At 47.4% G+C, this 23356-nt stretch overlaps 1 protein-coding gene and 1 long non-coding RNA gene across 3 annotated transcripts; both read left to right on the top strand.

Annotated features, from left to right (window-relative positions):
• The first annotated feature begins 398 nt into the window (after nucleotides 1-398).
• On the top strand, nucleotides 399-16581 carry LOC135384474 (uncharacterized). The gene is made up of 7 exons (XM_064613676.1): nucleotides 399-513; nucleotides 11168-11410; nucleotides 11806-11955; nucleotides 12062-12251; nucleotides 13351-13511; nucleotides 13580-13905; nucleotides 14035-16581. Exons 1-7 carry the CDS (start codon nucleotides 399-401, stop codon nucleotides 16579-16581), a joined length of 3732 nt encoding a protein of 1243 aa, XP_064469746.1.
• Nucleotides 16582-17406: 825 nt separating this feature from the next.
• Nucleotides 17407-18530, top strand: LOC135383280 (uncharacterized). 2 transcript variants are annotated; one of them, XR_010419791.1, is made up of 4 exons: nucleotides 17418-17487; nucleotides 17607-17894; nucleotides 18223-18272; nucleotides 18348-18530. It is a non-coding gene; the product is annotated as an uncharacterized LOC135383280 (long non-coding RNA). The 2 variants fall into 2 exon arrangements; XR_010419790.1 differs by lacking the exon at nucleotides 17607-17894 and having other exon boundaries at nucleotides 17407-17487.
• Nucleotides 18531-23356: the final 4826 nt, after the last annotated feature.

Raw genomic sequence — 23356 nt, 5'->3', positions numbered from 1 at the left:
GTTCGCAGTTGCTTCCAACTGGTCATGAACTGGAACGACCAAACTGGCGGCAACTGGAAACTAAAGTGGTACCAGTTCAAGCTGAGATGCTGGCAACTGGACATGAAGTGGAACCAGTTCAAGCTGGGCTGGTGGTAACTGGACATGAAGTGGTACCAGTTCAAGCTGGGCGAGTGGCAAGTGGACATGAAGTGGTACCAGTTCAAACTGGGGTTTTGGCAACTGGAAAGTGAAGTGGTACCAGTTCAGGCTGGGATGGTGCCAACTGGACATGAAGTGGTACCAGTTCAAGCTGGGGTGGTGGCAACTGGACATGAAGTGGAACCAGTTAAAGTTGGGCTGGTGGTAACTGGAAAGTGGAGTGGGGCCAGTTCAAACTGGGCTGGTGGCAACTGGAGATGAACTGGTGCCAGTTCAAGCTGGGCGAGTGGCAACTGGAAAGTGGAGTGGTGCCAGTTCAAGCTCCACCAGCTGACATGTTTGGGGGAAGTTTCGGTTTCGGTACCGGGATAGGTTTGTAATAATGTATATGAAGATTACAAAACAAAGGTATGGGGGCGGTCGGAAAGAAACTTTATAGTAGAAAATCATATTTCTATTTTTTGTAAGGTTCGTCAGTGTTAACAAAAGCTAATTTGGAATTCTTATATTTGCATTTTTGCGCTTTCCTACTCCCCTGATGAAGGACGCGTTTGAACACTTTGTAACGATCGCTTGCTGCTTCCTGATGCAGCGTTCGCACTTGTCTGCCGTGTTTTGAGTTTTCGCGTTCGTCTCAGCATGTCCGAAGTGACATTTTTGCCCCTTATGTTATTAGCGTGACACGCGACAAAATAAATTACAGTGAGCGTCAGCGGCTTCAGTACGGCCGGACAGGTGTCATGCGATTGCGGCACTGCTGCAGCTGTGGAGACCGCTTCATCGTGAGTACTACATACTCAAATGTTTTTTTTTTCTTCCTTCCTATGAACAGTGTAGAAATATCAATAATTGTACCGTGCTGTTACACGTAAGGTTTAGCTCCCTCGTCTGTTCCACGAGAACATGTGGACGGCGTTCCTTTCATGGCTAACACCCGGTTTATGCGAATGCGGTGTTAAGGCTACGGTCTCACGGTAGCCATCTTGAATGTACTTACGGGCTTCCTACGACGGGGCGCCACCATCGCGGTTTCCGTGGATGACCCCGTTACGCGTGGGCAGTGTTGTACCCGTTACCGAAATATGGTATCGCGATACCGATACTCGTTACTTGAGTAAAAAGTATCGAAATACCGATATCGATACTTCTTTTGTAAAGTAACGAAGTACCGCTACCGTTACTAAAAAAAAGTAACGCGATACTTTGGGCGATACTTTTGTTTGAAATACGGAGATGGTGCAACATGCAAATATCGCTTACGTGAACAGTTTTGCAGTGAAAAGACAGCGTATTTCGTATGTAGCTCGGAAACGTTATGCTTGACTTTTAGCCATAGCTGGTTCTTGAAATCGTCTTCTGTCATCCTTGCAAGCCGTGGTGTCTCCGGCAGCTGACAGAGGCCAGGGTGACAATTACGTTAGTGTCAGGCCCACACATACCATGGAGTCGAATGACCCAGGGATCCTATCTGAAGTTTACAATGCCACAGTATGTGTGAGCGTGACTCAGTGCGACACGGCAGCTTAGCATTGGAATCCAGAGCGCACTGTCAAAATCTTGACCTCTGTTCGTTGATGATGATGATGATGCTTCAGGTTTTCTTGGCGCATAAGCAAAGAAGGCCATAATCTGTTCGTTGACCTCAACTCTTTTGTTGGACACAGCGTGGTTATTTCCTTCAGATTCAAAGAAAAACGGTGAGCACGTGTTTGGTATAATTTCATAATTCCGGTTACGGAGCACGTGGGCGTGTCCACAAGCTTATTGTCGAGGGCTAGGCGGACCATTGAGAATGAATAAGAGTAAGAAATATGGTCGGTAAAGAAAGGGTGGGGCACGAAAAAGTATCGGTATCGATAACGATGCGTTACCATAAATTTGTAACGGAAATACTTTCCCGATACTGATTTTAAAAAGTATCGCCGATACGCACTCCGATACCGAAAAAGTATCGATTACTGTAACGGCGTTACTTGTAACGGCGATACGTACAACACTGCGCGTGGGGCAGCTAGGGACTGCACACTTTGACCTTGGGGCTCTCCTCTATGCTATTGTTCCCGGTGTTTATGCCTGTGTAGAAGGGACGATTGTCTCGTAAAAGTCTTTTGAAACTGTCGTGCAAGACGGCGAGTTGATTTTCGTGCTTTCGTGTTTTGAGTAGCACAGTGGTAGCTGCCGCGCGCGTAGCGTGTGACGAAGACTATGCAAGATGAAATATATTTGAGATATATAAAAATATATATCTCAAATGGCACAATGGTCAAACAGCCGTCATAAAAAATGGACTAAATAATTGCAGTCAGCAGTGCCGATCGGTAGCAGTTTTATCTCAATACAGCTTACAGAAACAGGATTTCTTTAAATGAATTATGAAATTACCAATTCTGTTGAAACTAGAAGTCACCAGCTCGCTTGCTTCCTAGCCATTTTTTCATAGAAGTTCAACTCACAGTGCGCACACAAAATAATAAGAATCAAAGGAATGGCATAACCGAAGTAAAATAGGGAATGACTGATAAAAGAGAGAGGACGCTGACAAGCTGGTGCATACTTGAAGAAGGAGGAACCAGAGACACGGAGGCCAGAGGGAAGTCGGCGATTATACGCTAATGTAACCTGTCCTTATTCCGCATAGTAGCGGCCGTGACTAGTAGGTGTAGATAACTTTTTTTTTTCTATTTGGCTGCGATTCGTGTTATCGCGTTGTGAGACGAGAAGTGTGATCTTTGCCACGAAATGTGGTCATTTCACTAGTTTATTTCAGTCGTCTCCATCGCATTACGCGGCGCTGATTGCCCACAGTTTGTCGTGAGACGATGGGAGTAAACGGAAGATCCTTCTACAGACTTCAGAGCTCAATCCAAGAAATTGCATTTGCATTGCAAGATAGTTATCGTGCGACAACAATTCCTCGTAGCAAAATGGATGCGACAGCACTCCTTCCCCTTGCCTACATAATAAACATTTACCGTGGTGCCCCCTCCTTCCATGTTCCGGTTCTTCGTTCAGTTCCCCCACATGTAGAAAAGAAACTAGTTGGAAAGAAAAAGGAACGAGACAAAGACGCGCGTGCTCTGGGGAAGGGGATTGGCTTATATTATTTTCTCTCTGGGCAATAGTATTCACGCCTAACACTGACAATTGTTTTGTAACAGCCTGCTTTCCGCCCCTAACAGGCTTCGCTGTCATAGAAGTTGTCAGTGGCACTGGGAGACCGAAGTTGATTCGTCATGCGCAGCGAAGGGCGCCGTTGTTATGAATCGAGCCTATTGTTGTGCTTTGTTTCTATGATGTTGTTTTACGCTTGATACACATAACCAACCAGCCAAGCAAATACAGTCGACACAACAGTACGAGAATACAGTAGCATTATGGTAGTTATATTATTTTTATCTTTGGAATACAGCGTACTGAGGAACGTAGACCGGGACAACGTCACACGCGAAATTGATACATTAGGGAAATGTGACTGGGTTTTCATTTCGTCATTTCGACTGGGGCATTTTACCCAACGCCGTTTCATCGGACGCCGATTTTTCATCCCTTGCCTTTCGTCGTCCCTCGTCTCGGGATTTTACTGTCACGCAAAAACAATTCTCCAAAGCATCGGGGTGCACAATCGGTTACGAAAAGCAGAAAAGCGTGAACGCAAATACAAGAAAACGTACATCTGGTAAAAACGTCTGTGATCTTTTCAGCCTGCTGGCCGGCATGAGCCCCACGCCATCATCATGTCTTCGTGTGCGTGTGTTGTTGTAGTCTTGTATTTTGTTTCGTTAGAACGGATGCGGAAATGTTTTCTTCCCTGTCCCGCAATAATTATACTTGAGCCACTACACGAGGAGTTCCTCGTGGCATTCGCACTTTAGGAATTAGCTAACTCTGAAATTAGCCGCAGGAATACCGCTGGTAGCCTGAATAACGCGGTCAGTAGGGGACATTTTTGGGGCGGGAACGGGACATTTCGGTGTGGAAGTTTCGGTGTACGGACCTTTTTTTTTTCGGGGATATTGTTTCCTACAACCATTCTTCGCTGTTTGCGAAGGCAACGCCGATAGCTACTGTCATAATAATAATAATTCGAAGCTTTACGTCGCGAGACAACTGCGATCAGTTACGGTCATGAAACAGGTTCTCCGTTCATGGGCTTATCCCCTTTACTATATACTGAGCCTATACTAATATTATGACAATAACGTGAAGGTAATGACAATCCTATGAACACGATATGGAGAAATGCAACGAAATAAAAGCAAGTTTCTCACAGACACGTAGCTGATTGACGTACTCTCACTAGCTGTGACTTCCCTGAGAGAAACATGCGACGCATATGACACGCTACTGCTATTTCCTTTTTATGTTCACTCCCAAAATCGAAAATTATCTTTCCACACCCAAGGTCATCGAGTATAGCTTGAGAACAGGTTTGCTAGCCAATTTTAGATAGCTTTTAATTATGACACCCAAGTACTCATAACGTTGTACTCGCGCGCTTTAGCCCGAAGAGGAAAAGCCAGTTCGCCGCGTGACTCAGAAGAGGCACCCGAACATATGTATGTATATCCAATGTCTTGTACATCCTCGAAGGAGGAGCAGCAGTCGCCAAGTAAAGATGCTCCAGAGCAGTCGTGTGTTTTGAGCATCTAGACGAGCGAGAGGTTGTCTACACATTGAGCACGCGACCATTAGGATATCCCACGAAACGTTCGTCCTGAGCGTCAGCTGGATAGACTGCTTGGAGGGGACCTTGCCCCAGCATGATAAAGTTCCGAGGGGCAGTGGGGCAGACACTCAAGCCCCCACGTAGTTGTGTTAGTGTATATCTCGCAAACAAATGTCGTTGTCTAACAACGCTGTGTTGGGTTGGTATGACATTTCAGACGCGACGGAGCCACGGCAGACGAGGACAATGCGGAAAAGGGCGGTGTGGTGCTTTTCTGTCCTTTACGTACTGTCCTCGTCTGCCGTAGCTCGGTCGTGTCTAAATGCCGTTGATCACACATTTTCCGCGGCACCCTTTTTTTTCTTCTTGTCTTGATGGGAAAGTTATGCATCAACTTGTACAACTTCAGGAAGATGAATTGCATTTTTGGTGATACGATATGCCATGTAAAACAGTTGACATGGTTACAGAAATACAAGGTTTTTATTTTTATTTTATTAAGTTATTTAACTGACTAACGACTAACTACCACGTTTTTGTGGCTTCATAAGAAGAACTATTAGCTGGGAAGCCACATATGTAAGGAGGCGTACATGTTCACTTGCAAGAGTCAAGGACGTTGGAGATGGAAGGAACGTTTCACGGAAGCTTTTCGAGATCATGCAATGCCGGAATACAGAAGGCTTTGGACAATAATTGCGGGAAAAAAATTTTTTTTTTCAATTGAACTTTGAAAATTGCCAAGCGAACCAAACTTTTTTTTTTTACAAGAATATGATGTCCTCCACTGATAACCGCAGACTCAACAAAGACTATGCACAGTATCGCAACAGAAATAGTCGAAAAAAAAAGTAAAAATCACGCTGTAGCCCCGCCTGCTTGATTTTCGCAGAGAACCGTACACGAAATCTAAGTCTAGACGAGAAAGTGTCCCCGCCTTTGTTTTGGCCCTTATGATAAGGACGGTTGTATTCTTTGTGATAAGAGGGTTGTCACCAGCATCAAGGTCAACGCGGCCCAAAGGAAGGTAAAACTCTAGGTAAAACCACGGGTAAAACGAAAGGCGGGAGCACTTCCCCCTCTCCCCTCAAATACCGCGGGCTCTCCTTTGTGACAATCAAGCAGGCGGGGCTAAAGCCGAGTTTGTACTAATTTTTTGGGGGGGCCTGTCGTTATCCCCTGGAGGACTTCATATTTCTGTGAAAAAGTGAGGTTCACTTGGCAATTTTCAAAGTTTATTTGAAAAAGTAAAAATAGATTAATTAATAGATAATTAATAGAAAAAATTTTGGTAATGTGTCTGATGCTGCTACCGCTACTTTCCGGCTACTTTAGTGGGCGAGACAAAAGAAGTAACTCGTATTCCACGCCATTTCACTTCGACAAGGCAGTATCCGTGTCACAATCCGGCATGACTAAAGTGATATTTTCTAATTTCTGTACGCTCTTATTCTGCCTATAATAAAGTTCAGAGCTGGTATCGACATTTTTCATGGTTCTTGTTCCTGCATAAAACAATATTTTATTGCCTAAGCGTTGTGTGGGCTCTACTCATCATGGTTACATGTTCGTCATTAAAAAAATATCTTACGAGGCAGCTTGGCAGTAGCGCCGGTACATATTTCCTTCCGGTAGCGGTACCGCGCTACGTTTCGGAATGAGTAGCGGCGTTTCAGAGGAGTAGCGAATAGCGGTACTCCGCTACCTAACTGCCGACCGAAGGGACAGGGCGCAGGGCACACCCAACGGAGAATAATGCAACTCCTCAGCACGAAATTCAGCCAAACGGACACAATATAACCGTACGATCAACAAAAATACACGCGCCAGGAACCTGCGTATACGGAATCACGCACGGGACCAACGTTTCGTAAGTCAGGGAGGTCAGAGAACCGCTACGTGATCACGTGATCAGCACATAGGAACCCGTGCCATCTCTCGGCAACCTCTTGCAACGCGAAGCTGTAGGTGGTTTCAAACGCGTACGGCAGATGTCGCTAGTCACCACATTTTCTGCGTTTCTGTGTATTTAGGTGTGCGATTTTGAACCACACTAGTTTATTTATTATTCTTTCATTTGCGATAAAACTTTGGACATCACTCCTGCTGATAATTACCCGCCCGCTGATCATATTTTCAGCCGAGAATAAGTACAGAATAGCCTTTTATGGCAAGTGTAAAAGTAGCGTTTTTTTCTTAAATTTGATAGGCAATAATCAATTAATGACGCTTTACGCGAGTAAAAACGTTCTTGACTTTCTTTTGCTTACTGTGCAACGTCACTTTGAAAAAAGGATGACAGCGCTATCTCTTTTCGTATTCGCATCATCCTTGACTGAAAAACACCTAAAATGGAAGGTATGGTTGTAGAGGAGGTGGTGTCCCTCTACATGAGTCCTGTCCGGCGATGATGGTATGTCCAAGCGGGAAGATGGTCGTGGCCTCACACTAGGACGGTGCCGGTAGAACTGCCGTGCCAGCGCCGTAGCGCGTGGCAGCAGAGGCACGTCTTCGTCATCACACACGGGCCGCCACATCACTCCCCCCTCAGACGCGGAGCGGTGTAGAGCTGGCGGTTGAGATTCCGCGTCGATACAGGAAGAGGAGGAAGACGGGCGACACGCAGTACAGGGACGGCTGGTCTTGCGTCTTGTGATGAGTGGGCAGAAGTGGCGGGATGAACGGTGCGGACAAGAGCTGGCCGGGAGGGTTCCAGGGGCGGGCCGAAGCGGAGAGCAGAGTAGGCAGGTAGGCAGAACGTAATGCAGGATGGGGCGACAGAACCGCGACCGGTTCGTGAGCGGTGAGCTCGTAGTGTCGCCAAGAAGAGTGCCGGGGAGGGCCATCGCGAAGCACGGGGAGACCGGGAGTAGAAATCGGTGGCCTCCGTGCGTGTCCCCGGTGGAACGTTGGTCCCGGTGCCTCTTGAGCGCCATTGGATGGGCTGCCAGCACCCTGTATCGAAGCCTGGTGGGAAGGCAAGGCGGGCAGGGTTCTTGGGACTGGCATGACGATGAGGATGGGGCCATGCAGCCGCAAGCGGCGTACCGCGACGCGATGAGTGGAGCCGCGGTGAATTGACGTCGTCGCCTAGCGGTTCCTCGGTAGAACGTTGCACCGTACCTTCGGAGGTGGGCTTGCAGTAATTTGGGATGGTGCTTGGCCGAATTATGCCAAACATGGTGTTCGTTGTTCGGGTCACCAAATGTAGAGGAGGTGGTGTCCCTCTACATGAGTCCTGTCCGGCGATGATGGTATGTCCAAGCGGGAAGATGGTCGTGGCCTCACACTAGGACGGTGCCGGTAGAACTGCCGTGCCAGCGCCGTAGCGCGTGGCAGCAGAGGCACGTCTTCGTCATCACACACGGGCCGCCACATGGTCGTCCTTCTCGCTTTATAACGCCACAGCTAATCATCACATAAAAAAACGAGCTCTTGGCTTAGCTTGCCCAGAGAACAAGCTTTCCAACGGTACCAACATATTTCACGTAAGTTGCCGAGAAGCCGTGTAACCTTTGACTGAAAATGACACTTTTCGGGTGATGAGTGGGACCGTAGCCTTAACATTAACAAAGCAACTTTTTGCGCACCGTACGTTGTGAAACGTGTCTCTTGGTTTTTGTTCTTTTAATTATCATGTACCAGTTAGCCTGCGCATTCCCCCTTTTGACGCACGTCCATTCTCGTGTTTCAGATCCTTCACACGGAATACACGGGTTGCTCTCGAACCCGCATAGCTCGCCAGAGTATTCGTGGCGTGGGCACAGGAGGGCCACTGGGAGAGTTTCGCGGCCGCGCCAAGTGTGTCGCCACGGTAGTATCGATTGGGGCGCCATCACTTCGCAAGACTTCTTCATTATGAAAACAAAACCCCACTTAATAGGTGTACTTCTTCTAGAACAACTGAACAAAGTGCGAGCCTACGTTTGTTTGAGTAAACTCGTTTTCTTCGATTTAGAATGTGTGTCACATGGTCACATTCCTTTCAACCTTTCAACCGCCAGCAAGCAATCCGAAACATTGAGCGCGAGCTTTGCACCGTTGACCGTTGGAGTGGCAGCACTGGAAGGTGGAAGCTAGTGCGTTAGTGTGCGCTTTGTATCAACCTGTGTTTTTCAAAGTAAGCAACCGTAAAAATATTATGAGTTATGATGAATGTGCCTGGGTGGGTGCGTGAATTGTTGTCCGATTTTGTATTGCACAGATGTGATAGACACCAGTTCCGGATACACGGATATACGCCAAGCAAAATCGCACTGGTAAGAATAAGAATACTCGTATCTCTGCAAAGGTAGTTAGTACGTGCGGAAACCGGAATTGCAGGATTCACATTTGATCGATTATTTTCAGGTCTTTCGGGATGCAGAGCACCGAAACTGCTTTCCAGAAAGCGTTGTGTACGTACGGAAATCCACATTGGGCATGCCAAAGAACCTTGCAAGACCGCCTGAATGCCAAGCTTCATGATACTGGAGAGCAAGTCACAAAGCGTGCCTCCTCCAGAAGAGACTTGTTGCGAAGAAACCCTGTGATGTGTTTGTAAACTATGTAATTATGCTATCTTGCAACGCCTGTGCAGCGATTTCGAGAAAAGCAGTGGCATCATATTTGCATATCTATGAGTAAGCTTGATGAATACAGTGTTTCCGTTCCGATATCTGTCTTTTGTCACTTTCTGACGTCCTCGTAAACCAGTAGAATAATTAATGAAAGGCACAGAACCCCAGCACCGGAGAGGCCGCAGAGCGATCCGCCATGTTGGATAAGCATGAAAAACAGCGTCCTCGGATGAATGCGCTACTCGCCGCCTTATCCAAAATCTTGGCGAATACGCATGCGCAGAATTGGTTTTGCAACCACTGGGGTCGTATTTGGCGTTGCTGCTGCACGAAAAACGTCCCCATTGCGATCAATGGGAGTGTCCCATCCCTGGCGTGGGACCGAAAAAGAATGTGAGTCCGTTGTGGAATAGTTGTGCCTTTCAATTCATGTTTTGGTTAAGTAATATTGTGCTTCATTGGTACACAGACCCAGGCGAAAATCTGGACTGGTCCCAGAATGGTTCCAGTTGAATCTGGACTGGTTCCAGTCGGACGTTTGATGGTCCCGGAATGGTTCCAGTTGAATGTGGATGGTCCCTGCTGGATTCCCAAGTGGGGTGGCTGGTTCCACTTTGCTGACATCAGTGGTACCACCCTGGTCTCAGATAGTTCCGAACAGGAGCCTCACAGGTACCATTTTGTTCCCAAAATGGTCACTTGAGAAGTTGAGACTCCAAATTGGGCTGCTTCCCAGCTTCCCCCTTTGAGATTTCATCTTGTCCACACTTGCCATATATCCTTCTGGTTTTGTTTGATCTATTACTCTGATCTATTTTAGCACATGCATGACCTCTTTTTATTGCTGTTTATCCAGGTGCGCGCCTCTGCGATCAAATATATACTATATCCCTGTAACTCCAATTCGTGCACATATTCTCATCTGAATGTGCATGAATATCATGACATATTAAGTACCAGAGAAATGTAAAAAAATACATCTCAACAACAACAAAAATTAAACTAAATAACTAGAAGAAAGACAACGAAAAAAGAAGAAAGGGTAATTGCAGAGGCTGATGCGATGTGAAGACGCCACGGCGGCTCGGCGAGAGGGAGAGGAGAGGGCGAGAGGGCAGGCAAGACTGGCAGGTGGCAGTTGAAACTTGGACGCGTCGCAGCAAGTTGATTTTGTCTTCCGTTGCCGTCGCAAGGATGATGTATCTCCATCATGTGCAGTATTTGCGTGTGTTTCAGTGCGCTTTGTAAGACAATGCGATGACAGTGGTTTCTGTGCAACACATTGTCGATTTCCCGGAAGAGTTTTGACGCCAAGAAAACGTAAAAGGCGTAGGGGCAAGAGCGCACTGTGAAACGCCAATCGGACTGCACGTCGTGAATGTTTGCAGGTATGAGTGATGACCGTGATGTTTTGATTACTATTAATTAGATGTTTCATTTTATAAACTTAGGAGGAACTTGAAGAGAAACAGGATAAGAAGATTCCGAACGTACGGTGGGAAGGGGGTGTATGTCGCGACCTGCATAGAACACAGGAGTGTCATGTGTCATCTTCTCTGAGAAAATACAAGATGTGAGGTGGCCAATAGACGAAAGCTCCCTGTGGTCAGTGAGTGCATCGCACAGTCAGGCATATGCTTTGTCCAGACACAGTGAGTGATCAGACTTATACTACGTAGTATGTACATGTAGAGACGTATTGATTATTTCTTTCTGCTCAGTGTATGCTTTTAGCAGAATAAACGGCACTTACTTGAGCAATATGTGCATTTCTACGCATTATTTTCGGTCATGCATTCAGTGGTCCTAGCTGCTAAGTGGCCGGATCCCGGACCACTTAGCAGAGGGGACCACTGGATCAATTTCACTGGTTCCACTCCAAGTGGGACCATCGTGAAGATGGTCCCACTCACTAAGTGGGACCTGTCCAAAAACCACTTTGAAGTGGTCCCACTCCAGAGTGGTCCCATTCTGAAGTGGTTTAACGAACTGGTCCCCCATGGGACCACTTGGCAAGTGGGACCCGAGTGGGACCATCACCAGGGTGGGACCAGAGTGGGACGATTACCAGGGTGGGACCAGAGTGGGAGCAGTTCGTTAAACCATTTTGAAATGGTCCCATTCCAGATTTCTGCCTGGGGAACGACTGTGAAGCAATAAGTCGGGCTCTGCAAGCGCCCCATGTAAGGGGGGGGGGGGGAGGAATACACAGGAAAGGTGAGTGTCTGCATATGCGTGTATTGAACTAAATTAATTATGTATGATACAGTCTCCTGCAGTTCCATACCAAGCAAATCAACTGATGACGGCTTCCCCGGCTGCCCTGAATGCTTCCCGTTTTCCTCAACCGTTCCTGTAAAGTCAGTGAGAAACTGTATCGGCGAAATACAAAATGTGTGTTTCAGAAGTGCACAATAAAATAATTCATGTTTATTTCAGAATCATGCTGCATCTGTGGGTTTCATCATGGCAACCCAGATAAGCTCCCGAGTAGCTCCCAGTTCCGCTTAGAGGAGAAATCATTTCCAAACTTGCTATTTCGGCTACGACCAGTTGCTAGCTGGTATTTTGAACTGGGACCAGTCCAAGGTGGGACCAGCTGCAAACTGGTTTTTGAAGTGGTCCAGTTCAAGCTGGTTTATTGAACTGGGACCGGTTCAAGCTGGGACCAGCTACAAACTGGTTTATTGAACAGGGACCAGTTCAAGCTGGGACAAGCTGCCAACTGGTTTTGAACTGGTCCCAGTTCAAACTGGGAGCAGCTCAAACTGTGTCATTGAACTGGGACCAGTTCAAGCTGGGATCAGTTGCAAACTGGATTTGACCTGGTCCCAGTTTGAACTGGTCCCAGTTGGAAAATTTTTCATCTGGGGTTTCGATACCCAGTAGGTCAGTTTAGCTAATACGTTTTTTGAACAACACATAGCGCCACCGCGGCAGTTGGGGCGCGTTTTTGGAGTTGTCTGGAAAACATGTGTATGTTTTGCTTTTCCTATTGCCTTTGATCGTCGTCGTCGACGTATTTCTGGTGTATAGGTACGTATACTGACTTCAGTGCGATGATTATAGTTACCGAACTAATCAGGGACACAGAATAACGGAAATGGGATGACTTTTTAATTCATAGTAAAAGCGGTAAACTTTTAGTGCGCGTTGGGACAGTGTGGTGGATGCGCTCTCTCTGCACTCATCATGGAAATCTTAAGGAGTATGCTAGAAGGAAACCTCTGAAACTGGGACGTAGGGACGAGGGGAACGCCATATTGCACCAGCCGTCGGTGTCGCACCAGGACTCTGCTCCGCCACTTATCTTAGCGGATATCATAGCGCAATTAATAGCCACAGTAATTATTAGAAAACAAGACCTGTGCTCAAACACGAAACACATGAACGGTACACTGAACAAACGGCCATGTACATTGCGCATAACGGCTGTATAGGGAGTTAGCAACGTATACCTAGGCATGCAAAAAGAAAAAAAAAGAAACCCATAAGCATACGTTGGAAATAACGCAAAAAAGTGTTGTTTGGAATAGTAAAAAACAGACGTTGCCCATTACTGAAACCCCGAAATTGGGGAGAATAAACAGAGGCACTGCACGGACGCCGTCACCACGTTTTTGGAGGAGTAACATACAGCCGTAATCCATTACTGGAACAGTGAGATATTCTACAAACAGGGCACGAAACGCAGAAAGGACACGGACGCAACGTGTAGGACGCAGTCACCACGTTCGTCCACATTGTAATTCGGGTGCATAGATGCCCATACCATACCACGGTATAATCGCCGTTGCCTCGACCAGCCTTGGCTACGAGCCTGGACAAGAGCGGGGAGTGTCAAAATTCATAGCCAGCGAAAGCAGCGGACCCGATCAAAAAGTTCAACAAGACTCATGAGGAATTTTTATGATCCACTTGAATATTTTGATTAACTATCAAAACAGGTTGTTGGCCCATGGACAACTTCTAGTGGCCCAACAGGACAGTCAGGAGTGAGGAGGAGAAGGGCTCGCGCGACGAGGTGGTCATGCGAACAAGAGAAGAACTGAAGAAAGAAAGAAACGAAGAGAGAAACTTGGTTAGCCCCCATCGCACTTTTTTCTTCCCTGGCTTCCAGGTCTACAGCCTGGACAGGCCTGCGGGCAAGGGTGGTGGCCTCGCAACACTTATCTCTTTAAAACTGGTGCATTCTTCTTGTGTGTTATCTCAGACCTCATCTCCCTCATGCGAAGCTCTTGCCGTTCAGATTACGCCCCTCGTGGCGGATCTTTGACGATAGTGAACGTGTACTGTCCGGCAGGCTTTCAATCACCTTCTATCCTCCACAATGTCCTCGTTAACGCATCTCATCAGTTCCTCGTCGTCGGCGACTTCAACTCCCATCACACCACATGGGGCCTCAAGACTGACGCATGCGGTAGGGAGCTCTGGAACTGGATCTGCCTGCGTAATCTCTCTCTAGCGAATGACGGCTCCCCAACGTTCCTACGCGGGACGACGCGATCCGTTCTCGACCTCACTCTCTGCTCCCCATCGGTACGGGTGTCGTCGTGAAAAACGTCTGATTGGGGTTCGAACAGCGACCATCTCCCTATTTTCTTTGAAGTTCCGACGCATGACAAACAGACTATCTCGGTCCGCTCTCACTGTAGCCGCTCTCTGCAGCAAACAAGCCTCGCCCTACTCCTTGACGAATGTGTTGGACTACCTGCCGTGGACCGCGCTTCCCGAGCTACCGATGCACTCTCGCGCTCAATAGTGACGGCTACGTTTCACCTTGAGAGGCACTCATCGTCAAATTGTGCGCCTTGGTGGTCCGAGGAATGCACTAGAGCCTATCGCCGCCGCAAGGCCGCCTGGAAGCAGGTTCTCTCAAACACGTCCCATGCAAATTGGAAGAACTACCAATTCCTCAAGGCCGTCTTCAAGCGTACCATCTCCGCCGCTAAGCAAGTCTTTTATAATAGCCGCAACTCCTTCCTGTCCCACCCGAAGCGCAGGAAGGCCTTGTACAAGCACATCGCTTACATTCGGAGGTCTTTCTCTAGCGCCTCATGCAATGAGCTTTCTGTCGCCCCTGACGACGTCGCAAAAGCCAGGCTTGAAGCTGTTGCCGAACGTCTCTCCCTACGCTTCCGGAATGCAGTTCCCCGTGGCCCTCCCTTTCCCCAAGCGTCGCCATCTGGCTTCTTCCCTGTAACTGAAGAGGAGCTCGATGCTGTCGTGCGCTCCCTACCTAGATCTGCACCCGGTCCGGATGGCATCACCAGCGCAATGGTGAAGTCTTTGTGGGCGTCTCACCCTCATGAACTTTTAAATATCGCGAACGTATCCGTGGAGCACGCATGGATCCCCGGTGTCTGGAAAATTGCGAGAGTGGCGGTCATCAAGAAAGTTCCCTCCAGGGGCCTGGAGATAGACAACGTCCGCCCAATTGCACTGACTTCTGTCCTTTGCAAGACCACAGAGCGCGTTTTGCACCGCCGGCTCGAGTCTTACTTAGAGGCCTCATCTGTACTCAATGATAGCCAGATTAGGTTCCGCCCTCGATGCTCTATCTGGATGGCACATGTGAATCTTGAAAGCCAGATCCGCCACGCACGAGAGACTGGAAATATCTCTGCCCTGGTTGCACTAGATGTTGCTAAGGCTTATGACAGCGTGGAGCACAGCGTCCTACTCCACATAATGGCTTCGGTGCGCGTTCCCCCCTACATCATCTCCTGGGTCGACAGCTTCCTTACAGGGAGGTCATTCTTCTGTTCCGACGGCCGCTTTACCTCCTCGCAGCAAGCTCAGCACAGAGGCGTACCCCAAGGCTCCGTCCTGTCACCCCTGCTTTTTAATATCCTGATGAGCTCTCTGCCCTTCGACCAGAACATCCTCACCATAACCTACGCTAATGACATAGCCTTCTTTGCCTCTTCCCCGTCGCTGCACCTGCTATATGAGAAGCTGCAAGTGTACCTCAACGCACTTTCCGCCTGGATGCGCTCTGTTCACCTCTCGCTGAACGTTCAGAAGTGCGCGGTGCTCCTTTTCACACCCTCTAGGTACCCTTCGAGCCCTGTGACGACCGATCTCAAGGGTGCCTCCGGGTCCATCCGCCAGACGAACCTGCTGAAATACCTCGGTGACTGGTATGAGGGACACTTGGACTGGGCCCACCATCTGGAGGTTGTCAGCCAAAAAGCCACGAAGGCATGTAGCCTTCTCCATCGCTGCTCCAGCACCCGTATTGGGATGCGCAGAAACGCCCTCCTGCTCGTTTACAAGTGCTACATCCGTCCTGTCCTGGAATTCGGCTGCGTCCTTTTCTCCCACCTCCCTGATTACCGCCTTAGAAGGCTCTTCATCATCGAGAGGAAGGCGCTACGTCATTGTTTGGGCCTCCCTAAATACACCTCGAACCAAGCACTATACTGCGAAGCACGCATCCTTCCTCTGAAATCACGTTTCCGTGTCCTGCCAATTAACACTTTCCTCTCCTTGTGCCAGAGCCCTTTGTCTTTGAGGCACAATGGAGCCCTCAGGGACATGCGTTATTGGCTGGACAGGCGATGGCGCAAATCAAACACCCCGCAGCTGGTCTTCGCCGAGCTTTTGCTGAAACCTTTGGGTGTGTCGCTGACAGACGTCCCTCCGCCTTGCTACCCCCTCTTCTGCCCATCTGTGAAGATTGAGGATGTCTTTCAACCCGGCACCAGTTTTACAGACCACAATAAGCTTGAGGTAATCCTCAATCGCCACATTGACCGCTTTCCTGAACACCTGGTGGTAGCAACTGTCGCGTCTGTCTCTGGTCAGCGCGCCGGCGTGGGCCTCGTTTTCCCCCGTCTTGATGGTCACTTCCCCATCCGCCTCCCTGACTACATCCCAGTCTTCGAGAGCGAATTCCTCGCTATTGTTCTGGCTCTTAGGATGGTCCCTGCCCGCAATTGCAAGACGCTGCTCCTATCAGACTCCCTATCAGTCATCACATCTCTGGCGAACCCGTCTAGCCCACTGCTGCAATTGCTTGCCTCCCTCACTCCGCCCCACATCTCCGAAATCGTGCTAACGTGGATCCCCGGACACAAGGGCCTCACGCTCAATGAAGCAGCTGACAGCCTGGCGAAGATCTCCCTTACTGAGCCCACCCAGACAACACGCAAAGTCCCTCGGATGTCCTGGCGTTCCCATCAGGTCCCAAAAATAAGAATGTCCCGCTGAAACTTTGTGGGGATATCCCACGCATGTTTCAGCAGGACAAGACTCTGAATATCCCATAGGCGTCTAGCCGGGATAATTTTTGTCCTTCTTCATTCGGCTTCCTGAGCAGGTGAAATTTCGGAACTGTGGTTACCAATAATATAGCATAAGTGTGTATCTGATCGTCTGAAATAACGCTGTGCCTGAAGCAGAAAAAAAAAACGACATATATCTGCAGTTAGACACGCTTACTGAAAAAGTCCACTGTATGTACAGAGCAGTCGCAAAACGTTGTACTGTACTTTATTATCCTTTGATTATACCATTCAATAAATATATATCCCCCCCCCCTTTGATTATACTGCACAACAACTTGCCCCATCAATGTGAATGACCCCATGACGAGCGCTGCCTGGCAATGCGGCCAGGACCTACGCGCTAAGCGCGATCTAGATCCTGGTTTATTAAATTTTTGACATGGAATATTCTCTGTATCCCTCGCAATGGGACCTGCGACATAAATTTGAAACGGCGCCTAAATCGCTACTTTTTACAATGAAAACGCAACTCCGCGACCTCATTTCTTCGAGGAGATTTGCAAATCAACACGATGTGTGAGGATGTGTGTGCATCTGCGTGGTCACAAAGTGGTGTTCACTTGTGTCGCTGACGCCGCTTCCACCACTAAAAAACAAACGCGTGATGCGCGCACACGCATCCGTCCAGCAATACACTGCCGCGCTCGCTGGGTCCGTCATAAAAGAAGTAGAAAGTCAGCAACCATGGTCGGTACCCCGAGCGGTCAACGCAGGGCACTAAAGGCCGATCCAATGCAATCCGTTATTTGTTTTGTGGCGTTCGTTGCGGTGACCGTTTATGGTGTTCATGCGTGTACGTAAATGCAGAAGAATCTGAGTTTCACAATGGGTGAGTGAAAAGTGTGAAGGTAATGAGTCAGGAAGGATTGTTTACGAATGTTTGTATTTATGTTGTGAAATAGAAAGTTGCGCTGTTTCGTTTGTGCTTATGTGCATGCGTTCGTGTAGTGCAGATCCCCTTGTGTTTTGTGTTGACAAAATGACAAGATCGATGGCATTTTCCACTGACGTGTGAAAAGCAGCTGTTCAACGCGCTCCTTCGTCAGCTTGCTCGACATCTCAGACTCGGCTAGCACAACTGTGCGAACAGTGAGCAGGGTGAAGATACTGATACATAATATCAAGTTGCGAGTGCGCTCTCAAATATTTCAGAACATACCCAGGACGCACAGGACAGAGTAATTATAGCTTTTTCGCTGCTTCTAACAGTGCGATCAAGAAACATAGCATATTCAGGTATGACTTGCTTAGTTCTGTGTCCCAAAAGGAAATGCTAGCCTGACTAAGGCTGACAAATTTCCACATTGTGTGTTCCTCAAATGAAGCACAAAATTTTCGACATCAATGTATTTAACTGTACTTACAATGCCATTAATTTCGTTATCTCCCAACGCTGATGTTACCGAGGTTTGCTTCTAGGGTAATTTCGTTTAATAGGCAGGCTGATTCGGTCGTAGCCTGTTCTATTGCCTAAAGAAGTGACTAGTCTGTTCAGCTTCTCTATACTTATTTGTTGTCGATAAAAGTGTGAGATGGCTGATGGGTTTCTTCACTTTCACTGTAGAATTTTCTGGTGAAGAACCAAAGCTTTTAACATTTGAGGATACCAGAAAGGCAAGTTGGTGTTCCAGCTTCTTGATAATAGACTTGAGCGAGGAGCAAATTTGACTTTGAACATTTCTCTAACAGAAGTTCATTTCTCCGGGCAGCAGCGACTGGTGCGAAAAAAATTGCTCTTCGAGGTCCCATATTTACGTGAAAAGATGAGTGACGTGGCCTGCTAATCAGTTTCACCTGAGAAACTGAGAATTTTACGAGCGCTCATGAAGGACAAAGTAGCAACCTCCTCCAGCTCGCAGTGAGGCAAGGGGACGATGAAGTTCAGCGACCTGTTATGCTGTGATGTAAGTTCTTGTAAGATTCCATAAGTTCTTATGCAGTCCTATTCATTTTTGTGAACTCCCTCATCATGGTTTACTGCGATGTGTCTAAGTTGGACTCGAATAGTGATATGGTAAGTTTTAACTACAGTGCTGGCTACAAGAACAGTACTTAGTCCGTCCCACTTTGCTATAAGGAATGCATGTGTAGCTATAGTGCTGAACAATTTGTTGTCAGTAATAAGCATTTTCCCACACCCTTGCATTCATGCTGCAGTAAGTATTAAAAATGTGTTTGCATATTCTGTATATCTGACTTGTCACCTGTGTTTCTGAAGCCGAGTCACGTTTTTAATTATAGGCACTGTAATGTCAAACCGGCTGCTCAAGGACGTGACCCGCAGTAAAGCAGAGCAGCACATAAAGTCCTGGCTGAGGCACGCCAAAGAACCTCATGACAGGACGTCGACAAAAGATAAGGGCTCGGAGTACTACACAGAACAGCAGCGACAGCTGGGCCAATCCGTGCGAAATTCTTCAGGCCTAGCTTTGAGCCTAGATTTCACGAGAGAAAAAAATGTGCATTCTCTGGGAGTGTGGTAGATACACATTTCTTTCCTCTGTATATTTGGCTCCAGACTGAGGGCTATGCAGGTGTTGCCTTCAAAATGAAAAGTGTTATGCCATTGTCATCTCCATGCAATACACATCGACAATATTAATGGGTTTTCGACAAAAAAAAATTTAGCTCATGAAACAGAATGTGGGATTATTAAGTTTATTCTGTGTAGAGAGCTCGGGAGCAGACCATAATTGTGACAAATAGTTAATAACTTTTTGGTGAGGATAATAAGCTTGATTGTGAATAATAATAATACGTAAAGACAACTCGAATATTGTTCGAGTTGTCTTCGTGTTCATGTGTATTGGAAGGTGACGACAATAGAGCTAGATATAACTTTGCAACGTAGAAGGCCGCACATATAGGGTGTTTCACCTATCGTGATACATTCTAACCGTAGACGTACACGCCGTATAGGATTGTGGGATTTTTGGCAATTACCCTCTGGCAACTTTTGCCGACACTTAGGAAGGCTTTGGACAATTTTTAATTGATGGAAATTTATGTTTTCAATCAAATTAGGAAAATTGCCAAGCACACCCCTATTTTTTAACAGAAATATGAAGTGCCCTCCGGATGACCGCAGACCCAACAAAACCTATGCGCAGTATTAACAGAAACGGTCGAAAAAAGTAAAAGTGCTGCTTTAGTCCTGCCGACTTGATTGTTGCAAAAAGCCAGCAGATAAGTTGCAGGGAAGAAGTATCCCCGCCTCTTGCTTTACCTTTCTTTTCCCTGGTTTGACCTTGATGCACAAAGAAACGAAAAAAAAATCAAGGTGGGAACACTTCTTCCTCTTCCTGCACATTTTGCGCACTCATTTTTGCAACAATAAAGCAGGTGGGGCTATAGCAGCACTTTTGCTAAGACTTTTCAACTATTTGAGTCACTATACTGTGCATATTTTTCGTTCGGTCTGCGGTTATTCGTAGGATCGCTTGGCAATTTTCAAAGTTTTTCATTGAAAAGATCCCTGAATTAAAAATTGTCCAAAGCTTTCCAAAATGGCAGCAAAAGATTCCAGAAGGTAATTGCAGAAAGTGCCACAATCCTCCGGCAGGTACGTTGCCAGTTAGAATCGTTTATCACTTCAGGTGAAGCGCCCTGTATGTATACGTTCGTAAAAGAGACAAAAAAGAAACACCAGGAATTTTCCTTGCATATGTGACCCCTCGGAGACTGCACTTGTTTCAAGCAAGCTCCAAAGAGGCCAAATTGCACCTCTGCTTATTTTCCGCAACCTGATTACTAGTCATGATGGTGCGTTTATTTCATTCATGAGCATGTTGTGTAATCCGGAAGTGCTCAGAATGTTTGAAATTCCATGCTATATTTTACAGCTGCTATTGCAGCTCTTGTAGTGTTATCTTGAACGCCCAAACTGGGCTCCTTACATTTCATCTTGGCCGAGGCCAACTGTAGACGACAGAAGAATGAAGTGTGAAGTGCCCTATAGATGACGTTATTCATTTTATTCATCTATGTATTTTGTAAAGACTGCACTTGGCTCGCATTGTCATATCGGACTCCTGATACATGTTTCTTGTTCGGGTTGTTTGTTACGCGACCACGCTGTCCAGAAGGGAGTAAATAAGGTTCTCTTTGAAGTGATTGGTATTTTTGTGCATATTATTGTAGCCAAATAATGTTCATCGGCTCAGTTAAAGAAGACTCAAATATGTGTATCAGGAATTGTGAAAAATGGTTTTGCTCAGATGACAAAGGTGGAAGGCACTTTTGAAGGCTCGTAGTACAACTTACCTCGACTGAAATGACGAATTTCTACATGAATCTGATGTGTACTGCACGGAAGTGGCTTTGTGGTGTTTGCTCATTTTTGCTAGGAGGTGCTTCGAACCAATTATGTGATGACGGCGTTTGCTAGGTGCTACAGCGCATTAATGCGATGACATTATTTACTCATTTATGCTGAATGGTGCTTCAGCCCATTGATGTAGTGACGTTAAATAACAGCACCAAGGTGATGATCCTTTAGTTCCATATGTCATGTGTACATTTACAGAGCCTTTTCTAGATAGAGGGATGCCATTTTCGGTCCAAATAAGCGTATCGACTATTTGTTTAGCGTTATGAATATTTCTAACTGCTGGCGCAAGAATCGTTCAGCTTTTCCCTGCATACAAGGCAAAGTGTGGTCTGACCCTGTAAGCCATCCAGCCACCATTAATTCCGAAGCACCCCTTGTGGGCTCAATGACTGAGAACACAGTTTCTGCTCGTCACTGCTATATGCAGACTACAAATTGATTTCGCCTCTCAGCAGCTTCAGATGTTGGTGTGATGTAGAGCTTTTCTAGAGGTTTTATGCGTTCATGCATTGAGCACTTATCTGCTTTGTTATCATCCAAGTCAAATGTCATTTTCTTTTTATGCATATTGTGTAGTATTTAACAGTGTGTAGCTATACATCACTTGAAGTTCCTTGAAATAAAGAAGCCATGAAAGCTTTGAAACTGCTCTGATCACGTGAAAATTATTTGCTGCAGCTAGTGTTAAAGCATATTGGATACCGTGAAGGCACGGTATGGCATATCCGATCAAAGCCTGACCATATCCCAGACTTGTCCCACGGGATGTCCCCAGGAAAGGTCATAGGACGTCTTTTTGCAGACAACGGGATGTCCCATGGATGTCCGCCGGATATATTTGGACATCCCATGGATATCCTGTATTCCCAAACAGATATCCATAGGACGTCCTATGGACGTCATTGTGTCGTCTGGGCATCATCGATACCTTGCCACTGCTTCCCCAAATCGTTAAATCCAGATACCGGAGATTGTGCCTTGCCCTCCCCCTAAACTTCTACCTGCATCGGGCTGGCGTCCACGATTCGCCATTGTGCCCACACTGTGGACAGGACGAAACAGTGGAACACTTCCTTCTCCACTGTCGCCTCTACGACCGACTTCGTCAGAACTATCTGGTTCGCCGTCTGAATATGCAAGGCGCCCCCCTCTGCCTAGCCTCTCTTCTATCGTTCGGGTCTTCGCATGCAGGGAGGTGGAACTGGACGGTAGCATCTAGTGTGGCTGCCTTCATGACTCTTAGCCAGCGCTTTTGAGCTGCGAACGTATCTTCGCCTCGCCTTTTCTCTTGCGCTTAACTTCACGGCTATCCTCCGCGAATCCCATACCTCTCGTTAGTCCGACAAGCCTCAACCTCCTCCTCCTCCTCCTCCTCACATATATAGCTAGTGTTCAGGAAAATCCACGCCTATGATCCTTATCTGGTACTGGCCAATCGCCCTTAGTGGATAACGGCCATTTCCCCGAGGATGAAGAAAAAGAAGAGAAGAAAAGGGCAACGAGCCGCAACGGCCGCAATGGCCAGTAATTCTGAAGAATTTCAAGGGAGTCAAACAAAGTGTCCACGTTACGGAACCAAGCTGGCACCATAGCATCTAGACTGGGCATCGCAGCCAACACCGCCCTAAATCCTGCTGCGAATTCCCCCATACGCTTTCCCTCCGCTACCACAGTGCTCTCGGCCGCATTCTGTGCAGTTGCCAATCTTAACCTATCCAACTCTATCTGCAACTTTCAAGATCCTAACTCCAACTCTTTGTCTCCAGCATCAGTGTTCGCTCTAATTGTACCGCTTTGCATAGCCAACCCCGGCGGCGCGTTCTCCTGTTCGTCCTCCGACCTCCTGCCTGTTCCGGGGGAACGGGTATTGAATCCGACCAGTCACGATCAGGGCCCCACTGCTCCATGCCCCGCGTTCTAACCATGCTGGTCAATCCAGGAGAAAACCAAAGTCTCACCCACACCGTTGATCAACTGATACTGCTGCAGACGAACACCGACCGGGACACCGGGCGAAGATGAGAACCCTTGAGGATCTCCCCCAGCCACGTCGGATCAAGGCCAATATTCGTGTTGTCCGACGATGGGAGAATGCCAGGCCGCAGAAGAAATCCTGTCGACTGCGCCAGTCAAGAATACAGGTCCAGTTGCAGCAATAGTAAACTATTTAATTGTCTGAAGGCCCCTAGTCTCCAGCTGCTCGTTCGTTGGTGTTCTGACAATTAAATAGTTTACTATTGCTGCAACTGGACCTGTATTCTTGACTGGCGCAGTCGACAGGATTTCTTCTGCGGCCTGGCATTCTCCCATCGTCGGACAACACGAATATTGGCCTTGATCCGACGTGGCTGGGGGAGATCCTCAAGGG

This window comes from Ornithodoros turicata, chromosome 2 (assembly GCF_037126465.1).
Source record: "Ornithodoros turicata isolate Travis chromosome 2, ASM3712646v1, whole genome shotgun sequence".
NCBI lineage: Eukaryota > Metazoa > Arthropoda > Arachnida > Ixodida > Argasidae > Ornithodoros > Ornithodoros turicata.
This window is presented reverse-complemented; position numbering and strand designations above follow the sequence as displayed.